This window comes from Gouania willdenowi, chromosome 11 (genome assembly GCF_900634775.1).
Source record: "Gouania willdenowi chromosome 11, fGouWil2.1, whole genome shotgun sequence".
In the NCBI taxonomy this organism is placed as follows: Eukaryota; Metazoa; Chordata; class Actinopteri; order Blenniiformes; family Gobiesocidae; genus Gouania; species Gouania willdenowi.
This window is the reverse complement of record NC_041054.1, coordinates 31,371,945-31,386,147: the sequence shown is the minus strand read 5'-3', so window position 1 is coordinate 31,386,147 and position 14,203 is coordinate 31,371,945. Positions and strand designations below refer to the sequence as shown.

Below are 14,203 nucleotides of genomic sequence, written 5' to 3'. Positions count from 1 at the left end.
GTATAAACACAAGACAAATTGTACACATGAACACACGTTTGATGATATGATGATTATTATAATAATTGCCATAACAGAGTGCAGTTCCTAAAAGCACATTTGTAAAGGAGGTGTCAGGAAGGAGACCCAAACTTGTGACCTCAGATAAGACTGTAATTAGGACTAATTCAAATTCTTCAATCTCTCCAGGTTGTCCGGCCAGAACAATGAGAAAGACAGGATTCACACTCATGCAACTCTTTATTGCAGGTTGCAATAGATGGCGCTGTACATCACGTTGTTCATGTTGTTCATGTTTTCTAAACAAATGGAATAAACAGAATAATGAGTGATAGTTACTAAGACTAAATGATAATAATAAAGAAATGCAATAATAAGAAGTCTAAATGACTATACTCTATATAAATGATAAATTCACTGAAGTGTAAAAAAGGACACAAAACCTAAATATACATGTATACCTTAGTTACACTGTATAGTTGTTATAGTAAACTCTGATAACCAACCCAAAACTACAAAACCGGGATTATAATTAGGCTTGGCAAAGAAAGGGTTAAATTTAGCTGAACGCTGGCAAATGGCTGAGATGCATCCACGTGCATCACACGGGTAGAGTGAAGCCTGCACATTAACAATATGATCACAAAGAAACACGGTGAATACTGTAAATAAACTACACTAAACAATAGACAGGCAATACATATGACATGAACTTACATTCTCATGGATGCATGAACACATGAACGAAGAAGAAAGAGAGGTTATTCCGTGTGATTGCTGGAAGGATTGAACAAGTCTCCCCGAGGAAAGATACCTGCGCACTGACTTGCCTGAAAGTTAGGACGGAGGATACTGACTCCTGATTGGTGGAGAGAACAAGGAAGTGAACTGTGATTGGTTGCTAAGCTGTAACAAGGCAGGGCTCTCTACATAGATATATGAAAATAGAAAGAGAAACTAAGATAAACTAAATTATACTTTGCGGATATATTCTGAAAACACACTAAATTTGACACAAATCAGAACCTTGTTAACAACATTACTGGCCTTACTTTACAGCACTGCGAAACCTTTATTTTCTTATTTGTTAACATGCCTGTTGGGTATTTTAAGATGAGGCACTATTCATTTTTATATTAGACATTTTTATTTAATATTATTTCATCTTCACTAAAATCTAAAGTGAATTTTTTTTTTTAATTTATTGCTTGTTTGATCAAGCTATTTCATAGAAGTGCGAAGTATGTATTATAGGAGTATCGGATCCGGACTCGGTAGGATTCTCAAAATCAAAGGACTCGGCGGCAAAAAAACCTGATCATGACATCCCAAATGTCCAGTTTCCTGAATCAATTTGATTTTAATTAATAAGCTTTTGAATTGATTAATCGCAAAAATGGAGCTTAGGGATTATATTTCAAATGCCTCGTTGGCCGTCTGCCATCCCTCCCAACCCCCCACCCACTCCTCTACGAGCTACAGGGAAGGCGTTGTTGAGTATCGGATCCGGATGAAGTGATTTCCTCTGTAGGAGACTTTTTAGTCTGAAGCTCATGTTGTACTAGATTTTATTTGTAGAGTCTGAGTAAAAATAAATAAATAAAAAAGATTGACAATGACAGAATGAACTGCATGTATCCATTCCTCCAACATTATATTTTCTTACTCATCTGCACCAGTAGTCTCCATTGAGAGCAACTGTTGGTGCACGTTGTAACCAGTGGTAGAACCAGAACGTAGCTAATGGACATGGAAAAATTAGGATGGGTCTGACTATTTTTAAAGCTGATAGATGTATGTAAACGATTTATGATGGGCTATAATAAAATCTGCCTTGCCACTGTAAATTAGCCTATGGTACGAATAATACAGTATACCTATGAGTGGATATACAGTAGAGACCACTACTCCACAACTGGACCTTTGTTCTGTTAAATGTCACTGTTAAGACCCAAAGGACGAAAAGGGAGAGAATGAGTTTATGTAGGCTATTGATAAAGCTTCATAGTTTTGCTGCTATTCAACAAGACGAGAGTGTTTACTAAGGTTAATATCACAAAGCTTTACACATACACTGTACATGGGAGACACTTCAGTACAGGTATTGAATAAGTTTAAAGGTCCTATATCTTGCTATTTTAAGACCTTCCCAAGTAAACTACAGTCACATATGGTTAATATTTAATATTTGGCAAAAACAGAATACTAATTTATTAAAAAAATATGTCTTTTTTTCTTTCAACCTGGAAGTTGAAACGCCGCCCATTTTATGTTGTGGCCCTAGAGCTCCGGCAAAGCAGCAGGGGCAACAGGCTTATGGCCCTTTTAACATTTAATAGCTACAATTGACTATCTGGAATTAACATTGTAGATATCAACACCATGATTGTGACTACTCAAAATTCAATTTTGACTAGTCAAAAATACAGATAGATTCATCGAACAATGGACCATCATTTTACTGACTATGGATGGACCCCAAAAATCTCTCCCCTTTATTCCCCCTTATAGATGGTCCTGTCTCCACATGACTGTTCTTCAATGTTCATGTCTGTGTTCAACCACCTTCAGCTACAGTGGGGGTCCCCACTCTCTGGGACCTTTATTTTGGAGGGTTGTAGTCTGAACAGGTTGAGAACCATTGGGTTAGATGTTTTTTAGATATTTTTAGATTAATATTTTCACATTTAAATATCCAAAAAGCTGCTGCGTTCGGACATTTGTTCTTTTTGCACTAAAGGAAACCTAAAACTCAGGACACTTTATTGGTGCTTTAAGATGTTTTGTAGATTATCGTTTTATCATTTACCTCAAACCTTGTGCTTTTCTTTATTTGTAAAACTAAATACTACTGACTGTGCCTGTTATTTTAGTCAAAGAGCTCAAACCTCTGCAGTGGAACCTGTTAGACATGTTTAGTGTTGATGAATGAATGACTAACTTTAATCTTTTCATTTATATCTGAGATATCTACCTCATGTGCAGCTAAAACAATACGTTTGTATTGTTTCACAGGGATTGTTCAATGTTTTACAATAAAATAAGAATGGAACATTCAAGGTGTTTAATGTCAGATGGGGAAAAAATCAGGTTTGGCTGGTTGACTTTTAAAGATCTGTGATCGTTTAGAAAAGTGTAATTGGTGTGTATGTGTGTGTGCGTGTGCATCCCTCAGACGGTGTGGCGGTGTTTGAGGCGTTCTTACGCTCAGAGTTCAGTGAGGAGAACCTGCTCTTCTACGTGGCCTGTGAGCAGTACAAAAACTCCTCCACCAACTTCAGTCTGCAGAAGAGAGCCAAACACATCTACAACACCTACATCCAGCCTGGAGCTCCACGGGAGGTACGGTTAGGCCCCGCCCCTCACCAACACTGGTCTGACCTTTCTGTCATCAATACGTGTGATTCACTGTTCCTAAAGATAGAGATCAAATACAGTATTGGTATCATCTATAGCGGTGTTTCTCAAATGGGGGTACGCAATGACACTACAGGGGGTGGCAGAGAGAGAGGAAAATTAACAAATAAAATGTCCCACACCAGGCGTGAGATGACCAAAAATGATAAAAACTATAGAAATAAATCTGTTCACAAGCCACTGGGGTCGGGACCCCATGTGGGGTCGCTTGGAGTTTAATTGTGGGTTGCCTGAATGGTCTTAAAAATGAAAAAATATTTTTTTTTATTTTATTTTTTTGTACACGGTTTATTTATGATTTTTACATTACAGTCATCAGAATAAGCAATTCTCATTGTTGAAATAAAAGCAAAGAACCCCGCCCCCTCCCACAGAAACATTGAGGAAGCCAAAATACTCAAAAGATTAAAAATAATAATAATAATAATGAAAAACATACTTACAGGAATTAAATAAGATAATGATAATAGCTAACAATGATAACAATAACATAAATATGAATATATATATATATACATACACACATATATACATATATATATATATATATATATATATATATACATATATATACATACACACATAAAATAAAAGGTGAGTAAACAAAATACAGTCCAGTGAGTTACAATAAATTATACATTACATCATCTTGGTCACAAACTGATGTTGCAGCAGGAGCAGTGACATGTGAACCAAACCTAAAGACCAAAGAAAGTTTATGATGTTTGGGTTTGTAATATCTGTTACAGAGAAAGAACTTAAGGTTCAGTGATTTATAAAATGATCAGAGTTTAGGCTTTCAACATGACTTAGAAAGGGCGGCCATGACAGTAAAAATGTGTCAGCTGACCCTCTGACCCTATACCTTATCTTCTCTAGTGTAACAAAATACAGCATGTCTTTAATCCACTGTGTAAATGTCAGAGGGTTACATTCTTTCCATCTAATCAAAATCTGTCTTCTGGCTATAAGAGTGTGTTCCAAACTCCACACCAAATACAGCCAGGAAGGCAGATTGTCTTAATTATCTTAGCCTATAATTTTGGAAAGTGTATCAAATATTAATTTCCAGTAATTAGATAACCTAGTGCATTCCCAAAGCATATGAATTAAAGTGGCTGGGAATTGCCTCCAACGATCGCATATGGGATTTATTTTAACTCATTCAGTGCCAGCCATTTTCAGATTTTCTTCCCCCTACTATAACTATCTGAAATCTGACACCAGATTCTGAAAGATTGAAGCCGTTTCGTTCTTTTGTAATCAGCCGTTGAATAGAGCAAGTTTTACACAAATCTTCAGTTTCAGAGCAAAAAGCTAAAAAAAAACCTGTCAGTGACTTTAAAGCTATTTTTTTGCTTCAGTAACAACTCTAACATCTGAACATTGTTTCCTTATATAAAACATTAAAAAAAAAATACTGAGACTGGGCTTTTGATGGCAAAATGATTATTATTTATCTATCTGGGTCAGAGTTGAATGTATTTCTTACTGTATTTTGGTGTTCCTCCAAGTTTCTCTCCCGTCAGTCTGCACACACGTAACTTCCTCTTCCTCCCGCACATGCAGAGTGTCACTGCGTTCCCTGTATTTTTTATGGTTTTATGTCACAATCGCCAGATTATCCATGAGTTCCACACATGCTCTGGTCGAGTGTGCGCTGCTGGGAATGTCAACTCTTTTACGTAGCGCCATTTTCTGTCTCATAAACTCCTTTCCTCTCTCCCTCTGAGCTCTGCTGAGCATGGATGATCTCTCATCCAAAGGTGCTGCTACCTCCTACATGTCACCTATTATTTTGCTATCTGGCTCACATGCTGGGGATATTTTGTACCCCCCCCCCCCCCCCCCCCTCCTCCTGACACGCAGCGATGACCCGTTTAGCCCGGTTAGTTGATGGTTTTATCTCACCATCTCAACATTATCAATAATCCACTCAGGTCCACACATGTTCTGTGTTAGTATGTGGAGCTGTGAGCTGCTGGATATGTCACAATATCACTCTGTAGCGCCATAATCTCACCTGTTCCTGCTTCTCCTCCCCAGCTAATGGTAGCATCAGTGGCTAATCTCTCATCTAAAGGTGTACTGCTGCCATCTTCAGGACACAGTTGGTCATTACAACACCCCACAGCTTAGATATTGATGAGGGACCTCCGCCAGGGTGTTTTCTAGTAATTCCCGTGAAAAAATGCAAATGATGAGATATCTCGTCAATGGCACTGAGTGAGTTAAGTAAGAATCTTGAAAGTTTAACATTGGTCCAGTGTAGCCGGTGAAGTATTTTAAACCATTTTCACAAGTGGGTTTGAAGTATAATTAATTAGAGGCTCTAGGTTTGGTAGAGAAGAACATAAAGCAGATAGTGAGGTATTACAGGGGTCTTTCTCTAGAGTTAACCAGGCAGGTACAGCCATCGTTTCGTCATTTGCCATCCAACAAGACATTTTAATATTCGCAGATCAACAAAAGAACTGAAAATTTGTAAACCGAGTCCTCCATGCTGTTTAGGTTTTTGTAATATAGCATTGCTTATACATGGTTTCTTTTTATTCCAAATGAAAGAGGTGAGCTTTTTGTTAAGGGAGATAAAACATGTTTTGGTTTAATAGACTGGTACACACTGGAACAGATAAAAAAGTTTGGGTAATAGATTCATCTTTATGGTGTTAATTCTACCTGCCAAAGATAAAGGTAACAAATCCCAGCGCTCGAGATCCTGCTTCAAAAAGGACAGAAATGGTGGAAAATTTGCCGTGGAAATGTCTTTAAATTTGTGTGTGACCCAAACACCAAGATATTTCATTTTTCCAAACACACTTTAAATGTCAATGAACACAGACAGAGTCACTTGCCATCTTATTTATGGGCATCAATTTGCTTTTTGAGGCATTTATTTTGTTACCTGAAATCTTACCAATTTCCTTTAGGACATTTAGGGCGACAGGAAGAGATGAAGAAATATTCGATATGAAAAGTAACATATCATCTGCATAAAGTGAAACTTTGTGTTCCAATCCTGTTCTTGTAATTCCTGTTATATATTTATTGCTGTGCACTGCTATCACCAGTGGTTCAACTGAAATAACAAAGAGGAGAGTGGACACCTCTGTCTCGTCCCTCGTGTTAGTGGGAAAGGGGATGAAATATTGTTATTAGTTCGTACAGCTGCCATCGGAGAGCTATATAAAATTTTAATCCATGACAAAAATTTGGGACCAAAACTGAATCTATCAAGGGTGCAAAATAGATAGTCCCATTCCACCCTATCGAAAGCTTTTTCGGCATCCAATGATATCACTACTTCAGATTTGTTAGGTGGAGATGGTCCATAAATGATGTTAAATAGACGCCTAACGTTGGAGGAAGATTGTCAATTTCTTATGAACCCAGTCTGGTCTGGTGAAATGATGGTTGGGAGGACCGTTTCCATGTGGAGTGCAATTAATTTTGAGAGAATTTTGTTATCAATTTTAAGCAGTGAAATAGGGCGATAGGATCCACAATCCTGTCTATTTTTCCCTTTTTTAAAGATAAGTGATTTGGTGGCCTGTCGTAGTGTTTCAGGAAGTGATTCACTGAATACCTTGTTTAAAATAGGGGACAATTTTTAGAAAACATTTTTTAAAATTCTGTAGGGAACCCATCAGGCCCAGGGGATCTCACACTTTGCATGCATTTAATGGTCAGCTCAATTTCTCTAATAGAAAGTGGAGATTCCAGTTTAGCTTTGTTTTCCGGGTCAATGTACGGGATCTCAACTTTTTGAAGGAATGACGTAATTAAATGGTCATCTTTCAGTGATTCAGATGTACACAGATCACTGATCGCAGAGTGATCCACACAAATCCCCCTGACTCATCTTTAATCTCTTGTATTGTCTGACTTGCTGATTTCTGGTGCAGCTGGTATGATCATATGATCATAGTATGTGTGTTTGGATCTCATTAAGAGGTTTTCAGCTTTTTGGGTAGTTAATAAATCAAATTCTTTCTGGAGAAGGAGGCGTTCTTTAATGCCGTCAGCTGACGAGGATGTTGCCAATTGCAGATCAAGGTTAGAAATATTTTTAGTTAATTCATTAATGCGCCTATTTCTAGTTTTAAGCAACCGTGCATTGTAAGAGATGATCTGGCCTCTTAAGTATACCTTCAGTGCTTCCCACACTGTTGATGATGACATTCCTGGTGTTTGATTGATTTGTAAAAAAAAAGTAAATCTGTGATGAGATAAAATCTGAAAATGTTTTATCAGAAAGGAAGAGTTGAGCCGCCAGGGCCTATGAACCGGCTGTGTAACGGGTAAATTAAGCTTTAGGGTGTGTGGAGCATGGTCAGAAATAACAATCACATTCCTGAACCAATAGAAGAAAATGCCATAAAAATGTAGTCAATTCTTGAGAATGATTTGTGAACAGGCGAAAAAAAAGAATATTTACGGGCAGTTGTATTAAGAGTGCATCATACATCAACAATACCATAGGTATTAAGAAACAATTCATATCTCCTCCCAATATTAGATGATCTTTATTTAAGTCAGGGAGTCAGGAGAAAAAGTTTGTGAAAAATCCAGTGTCGTCCAATTAGGGGCGTACACGCTTGCTAAGACAACAGGTGTGTTGTTGAGTTTGCCCCTAACAATGACGTATCGGCCCATAGGGTCTGCATCGACCTGAGAAGAAATGAAGGGTACTTGTTTCCCAATAATGAGTGCTGCTCCTCTGGACTTAGACTGAAACTTTGAATGGTAAACCTCACCAACCCATCTAGTGCGGAGGCGAGAGTGATCACCCAGCGTTAGGTGGGTCACCTGGAGGAAAGCTATGTCAACTTTTAACCTATGTAGATGCGTAAGGACTCTATTTCATTTCACAGGGTGGTTCATCCCCTTAATATTCCAGCTTGTGAATGAAGCTGCTCCTCTAGCCATTACAGGTTGTGCCATAACGAGAGATCATAAGTTTCCCTTTGCATTGATTCATTTTGGTACAACCGGAGTAAAATAAAATAAAATAAAATAAAACACCAAACAATAAAAACAAACAAAAAAGGCAAACCTGAGTACAAAAACACTGTATGCCACCAGTGTGGCAAATATCACCCTACATATAAAATACGAAAGTCGGTGGTCAGATGGTTAATTAAACATAAACAATCTATTTAAATATCAGAAAACAATAACGTATGGGTGGATTCAACAAATCATGCTTTAGTTTTATGGAATTTTCAATTATTGAGGATAAAATCCTCAGAGACAAGATTTAAAGAATACTGTAAACAATTTAAACCTATATTATATAATAATTCTAACGTAAAAGATGGGTCAAGATAAACATGCTTACACCAACATTTACTTACTGTCAGTAACACTTGTACCCCAACGAGACCCTTTAAGTTTCTGTGTAATCAGAGTGAATGATAACCTTCCATGGCGTGTAGTCTCTAATGGGCAGCAGGTTCTGGTTTGCTGATGTTCTGTGAGATGTACCGCTGAGCATCCTCTGGAGAGGAGAACACTTTGTCCAGTCCGTGAAGGATGCCGAAGCGGAGGCCCCCGACCTGAGGGGCGGGGCTCCTTGCTTCAGGGCAGGCTGTAGTGTGCGGTGCGCTCTGTCCAGTAATGGAGTCTTTTCAAACTGGAAGGCTTCTTTCAGCAGCTCAGAGACGGTGGTGGTACCACAGCTCCCCTGGCCTTCGGGAACACCTATTATTCTGATGTTACTGCGCCTGGACCTTCCTTCCAAGTCTTCACATTTGTCTTCCAAAGCTGCCACCTGCGTCGAAAGTTGTTTTACGGTGTGTTGTAGTTCAGCGACATCATCTCACCAAACCAAAACGGCAGATGACATACAGGAACACCAAGAACATTGACTCCACCTCCTTCACCCAGCACCTTCAGCTTCTTTCACCCCCTCTGTACTCATCAGTCAGCGATCTTATGGACTACTACAACGACAACCTCAGCTCCATCCTGGACATTCATGCTCCACAAAAAACCCGGACTGTCACTTTCACCCGTTCAGCTCCCTGGTTCACAGACAAACTCAGGGCCATGAAAAGGTTGGGCCGCGCCCTGGAGCGAGCCAGCTAAACATCTAGCCTGAAGGTGCATAAGTTGGCCTACCGGGAACATCAACACACATACGCAAAAGCCCTCTCCACCGCCAGGTCTGAACACTATTCAACAGTCATCAATAACAACCCAGGAAACTCAAAAAAACTATTTTCCACTGTCAGCCATCTCCTCAAACCACAGATCCCATCACATCACACACCTACAGCAATAAACTGCAACATTTTCTTTGATAGTTTTACATCCAAAATTGACAATATCCGCTCATCTCTCGCACCTCTTCAAAATTCCATCCATGACATCTCGACCACACCCATTAAACAACATCTCACACACTTCATATCCACAACGCAGCAGGAGGTCGAGAAGATTGTCTGCACCTCAAAATCATCCACCTGCTCCCTGGATCCCATTCCCTCTCCTCTGCTCAAAAGTCACAACCAAATCATTAGCCCCCTCATAACAAAAATCATCAATCTCTCCCTGAAAACTGGCAACGTCCCACTTCCACTCAAAACAGCTTTAATCAAACCACTCCTGAAAAAAACCTTCTCTTGACCCTGAAAACTTATCAAATTACCGTCCCATCTCCAACCTCCCATTCATATCCAAAATCCTGGAAAAAGTAGTCTCCTCTCAGCTCCACAATCACCTCAAAACTAACAGCCTACATGAAAAATTCCAATCTGGTTTCCGCCCCTCCCCCAGTACAGAAACAGCGCTCACCAGAGTCACAAATGACCTGCTGATGACCTCCGACTCCGGTTCCACATCCCTCCTCATTCTTCTCGACCTCTCTGCTGCCTTTGACACCATCGATCACAACATCCTTCTCCACCGTCTCCAGCACACTGGCCTCTCTGACACCGTCCTTCACTGGTTCCGTTCCTACCTCACTGACAGGACCGAGTACGTGGTACTGGGGAATGCTAAATCCCGCCCCCACGCTGTCACCTGTGGGGTCCCCCAGGGCTCCGTGCTCGGCCCCACCCTCTTCACTATTTACATGCTTCCCCTCGGGTGTGTCGTCCGCAGGCACGGAATTAACTTCCACTGCTACGCTGACGACACACAACTCTACCTCAAGGTCTCCCCCTCTGGGTCCCCCTCTGCCACCCTCACTCGTCTCAGCTCCTGCCTGGAGGAGATAAACGCATGGATGAGACAAAACTTCTTGCAGCTGAATGGCTCAAAAACAGAAGCCATCCAAACTGGTACCCCTCAACAACTCCATGCCTCCCCCATCGCCTCAGTTTCAATTTTTGGCCACAGCATTCCCCTCTCTCCCTCCATTACCAACCTTGGGGTGAATTTTGACCCCCACCTCTCCTTCGACAACCATGTCACCCACATATGCAAAACCTCTTTCTTTCACCTCCATAACATCTCAAAACTCCGTCTTTTCCTCTCCCTTTCGGCTGCAGAGAGGCTCGTCCATGCATTTGTCTCCTCCAGGTTGGACTACTGTAACGCACTCCTCATCGGGATCCCTGGCAGGAACATCCAAAAACTCCAGTATGTTCAAAACAGCGCTGAAATACGATCACATCACCCCCATACTCCACACTCTCCACTGGCTCCCCATCTCCGCCCGCATAGAGTACAAGGTCCTCCTGCACACCCACCACTGTCTGCACGGTGATGCCCCCACCTACCTCACTGACCTCCTCACACCACACACCTCAACCAGGACCCGGTCAGGCCAACAGCACCGTCTGCTCGCACCCAGGACGCAGCTCATGACCATAGGGGACAGGGCTTCCGAAGCTGCCGCTCCTCGTCTGTGGAACGCCCTTCCTGACCATCTTAGGTCTCCACAGACGGTGGATGCTTTTAAAAAAGGACTAAAGACCTTCCTTTTTAAAAAAGCCTATAGCTAATTTTAACTTGTCCTGCTTTTATTGTTGTATTGTATTGTATTTTTATCCTGTTTACTATGTAGCACTTTGAGATTTTATTTGAAATGTAAAGTGCATTATAAATAAAATTCATTATTATTATTATTATCATCGGAGCGTCCCGTAATTCCCGACTCCATTTCCTTCATCGTGTTCTCCACCTCCACCACCTCGTTTCTTATCGCAGTGTTAAGGTAAAGAAGCTCTGTCTTAGCAGCTTGGATTTCTTGCTTTATTATAGACATTTCACTTTCAAGCCCAGACCGGTTTCCGTCCTTGAAAACAATTGCGAAATCAGCCCGTAGTGATGCAATCAGCTCCTCCTTAAATGCCGTAATTTCAGTTGAGCTCGTTGTTGTTGGGGTTGCCGTTGTGCGGTCATCAGAACCAATCGAGCTCTTGGATGGAGAAGCTACGTTGATCTTTGCAGGCCCGGTGGAAACGGCATTGATATTACGGCTTGTGCTGTACTTATCCATGTGGTTAATTATCAAACAGGGTTAAGATGGTTGTAGTCCTTTTATGCCAGAAGATATCTTAAATATCGAGTGTCCTCGTTGTGCGACCTACTCCATCACTCGCGAGCGAGCACTCCCTTTATTTTTTAACTGCTGTTATTCTTCTTTTAAAATTATAAGAGCATGCAGCCTTAAAGGTCTTATATCATGCTAAATCCACTTTTTTGAGCTTTTAATCTTGTTCCTTATCAAAAAAAAACCCAAAATATTATTGGGCTTTCTTCCTGCTCTCTGAGCTGCTGCTCTGCCCTCTTCTGAAATACGAGCGGTCAGACTTTATTGGCATCACTAAAGTCTGAACCGCCCCCTCCAGGAAGTGCCTGCTGCTGAGCCGTTTCATTTTTAGTACCCGTTATATTGCCTCATTTCACCTTTGACTTGATCTGATGTGTTTGTGACCCAATATGACGCAGCTGTTGGACAAAACAAATGATGATCACATTAAATGAACTATTCCTGTGGTTACTAGAGATGAGGAGGAGAAGAAAGTAACAAAATGCACCAGCTCAGATATTTTTATACTACAATTTGAACTACATTTATATTTAAGAAAGATAAAGTATAGAATACAGTTATTTAAGATTGTTTTTGTGTGCTGTTATAATTTTAATAATTAAAAATTTAAAAAAATACCTGTACATGTTTAATCAGTGTTTATTATTATTATTATAAATTATTAGACATTTCAGGGACCTCATTTGAATTCCAGGCGACCCCACATGGGATCCAGACCCCAAGGTTTAAAATCAGTGCATTACATTATTATGGGTGCAGCGGTAGGAGTACATGGGTTCAATTTATCTGAAGGTGTACGGGACTGTGGAAAGTATGAGAACCACTGATCTAAAAACTACAACATCCTCAGAGCTCAGGCCCATCACTGGTAGTAGTTTCATTAAAATCCTACATTTCCCACAATCCTTAGCTCTTCTCTGTAGCCCTGGGACACGTTTAAAGCTATATTTAATACAGGTTGATACATGTTGATAGTGTTGGTGTGACAAGTCTGCACAGTCATAAAATCTGAGCTTACAGTAATTAGCTGAGTAATGTTTGAGTTTTAACTCTCCTGGTTTTAGACCTTTAACATTTAATGGTTGTTTAGAACGTTTGGAGGTTTTAAAAAAAAAAACATGATTGAAAAACACAGAAAATTCTGCTACTGGTGAAATAAAAATTGTGATATTTAAAAAGTAATGGATGTATTTAAGTAATGGCCCAGTTGTTGAAAAGGTGTAATCTAGATCAAAATTATCCACATTTTGAAATCCCTATTTTTTACTATTAAGGATCATAATCTGTCTAAATGAACCAGTTGATCAAAGCAAACCTAACGATTTAAAAACCTCTTTAGAGACTCTGGTGGACTTTCTAGTTTTTAGCTGTAATTACAACATTAAACTCTAATATCACAGTTCAGTCACTGACCTTTTACTACTAAAAACACTAAAATAAACTACATTATTTCATATCATATATGGTTTTAGGATGTTCTTTAAATGAATGAGAACATGTCACAGGAGGATTTCTCTCCTGATTTACGTCAAAGGGTTGAAAGTTCAAAGTTATAAAAAATAATTTACTAAATCAAATATTGTGTCTTAACAGGGATGTTAAATGTAGTTGGAAGAATATATTTTATCATCATGTTGACTTAAAGCAGAACTAAGTAACTTTTTCACCTTAATAAATCCTTCCCATAGTCCCTGTGAGTGTTTACGGGGTGTTTGGGGGTTACCCCCACATCATTTATTTAGTTTACTTGTCTCTCTTCCTCATACTGGTCACATGGGACTAAATGTGTGAAAACACCTTTAGTGTCACTGTTGGATTAGGATTTTTCAGTGATCGGTTGCTACTGTCTTGGGAGAGCAAAGGTGTGCATGTAGCTGTGGGGTGGGGCAGGGGGCAGGGGGTGTGGAGTGTTTACAACAGTGATATAACCAAAGGGACCTTTAGGGGGAGCTCTAAGCACAAGTTACTTAGTTCTGCTTTAAACAGGACAATATCTCTGCTATTCCTCATGATCAGGCCACCCCCCCCCCCCCCCCCCCCGCATGACTAACCCTAATATTAGGGGCAGGTACATGAGTAATATTTTACTCAACATTGATATTTTTTTGTAAAATAATTGAGTTTAATGACATAAGAAACACTGTACTTGAATAGCAGGTATTGTTATAAATGCTGCTTAGATTGTGGATTATAATATATATATATATATAAAACATTGTTAATAGTTTTACTAAAGAGTGAGAGGAGCATGTTTAATATTCCAGGCGTGCACAGATGTTGATG

The 14,203-nt window shown here is 39.8% G+C and overlaps 1 protein-coding gene across 2 annotated transcripts in view; it reads left to right on the top strand.

The window, feature by feature from the left end:
• Nucleotides 1–14,203, top strand: part of LOC114471929 (regulator of G-protein signaling 8) — a 44,694-nt gene that overhangs the window by 27,401 nt on the left and 3,090 nt on the right. For both annotated transcript variants that reach the window (XM_028460925.1, XM_028460926.1), the window contains exon 5: nucleotides 3,176–3,342. In XM_028460925.1, coding sequence (XP_028316726.1) covers nucleotides 3,176–3,342 — 167 coding nt within the window. The remainder of the gene's footprint in view (nucleotides 1–3,175; nucleotides 3,343–14,203) is intronic.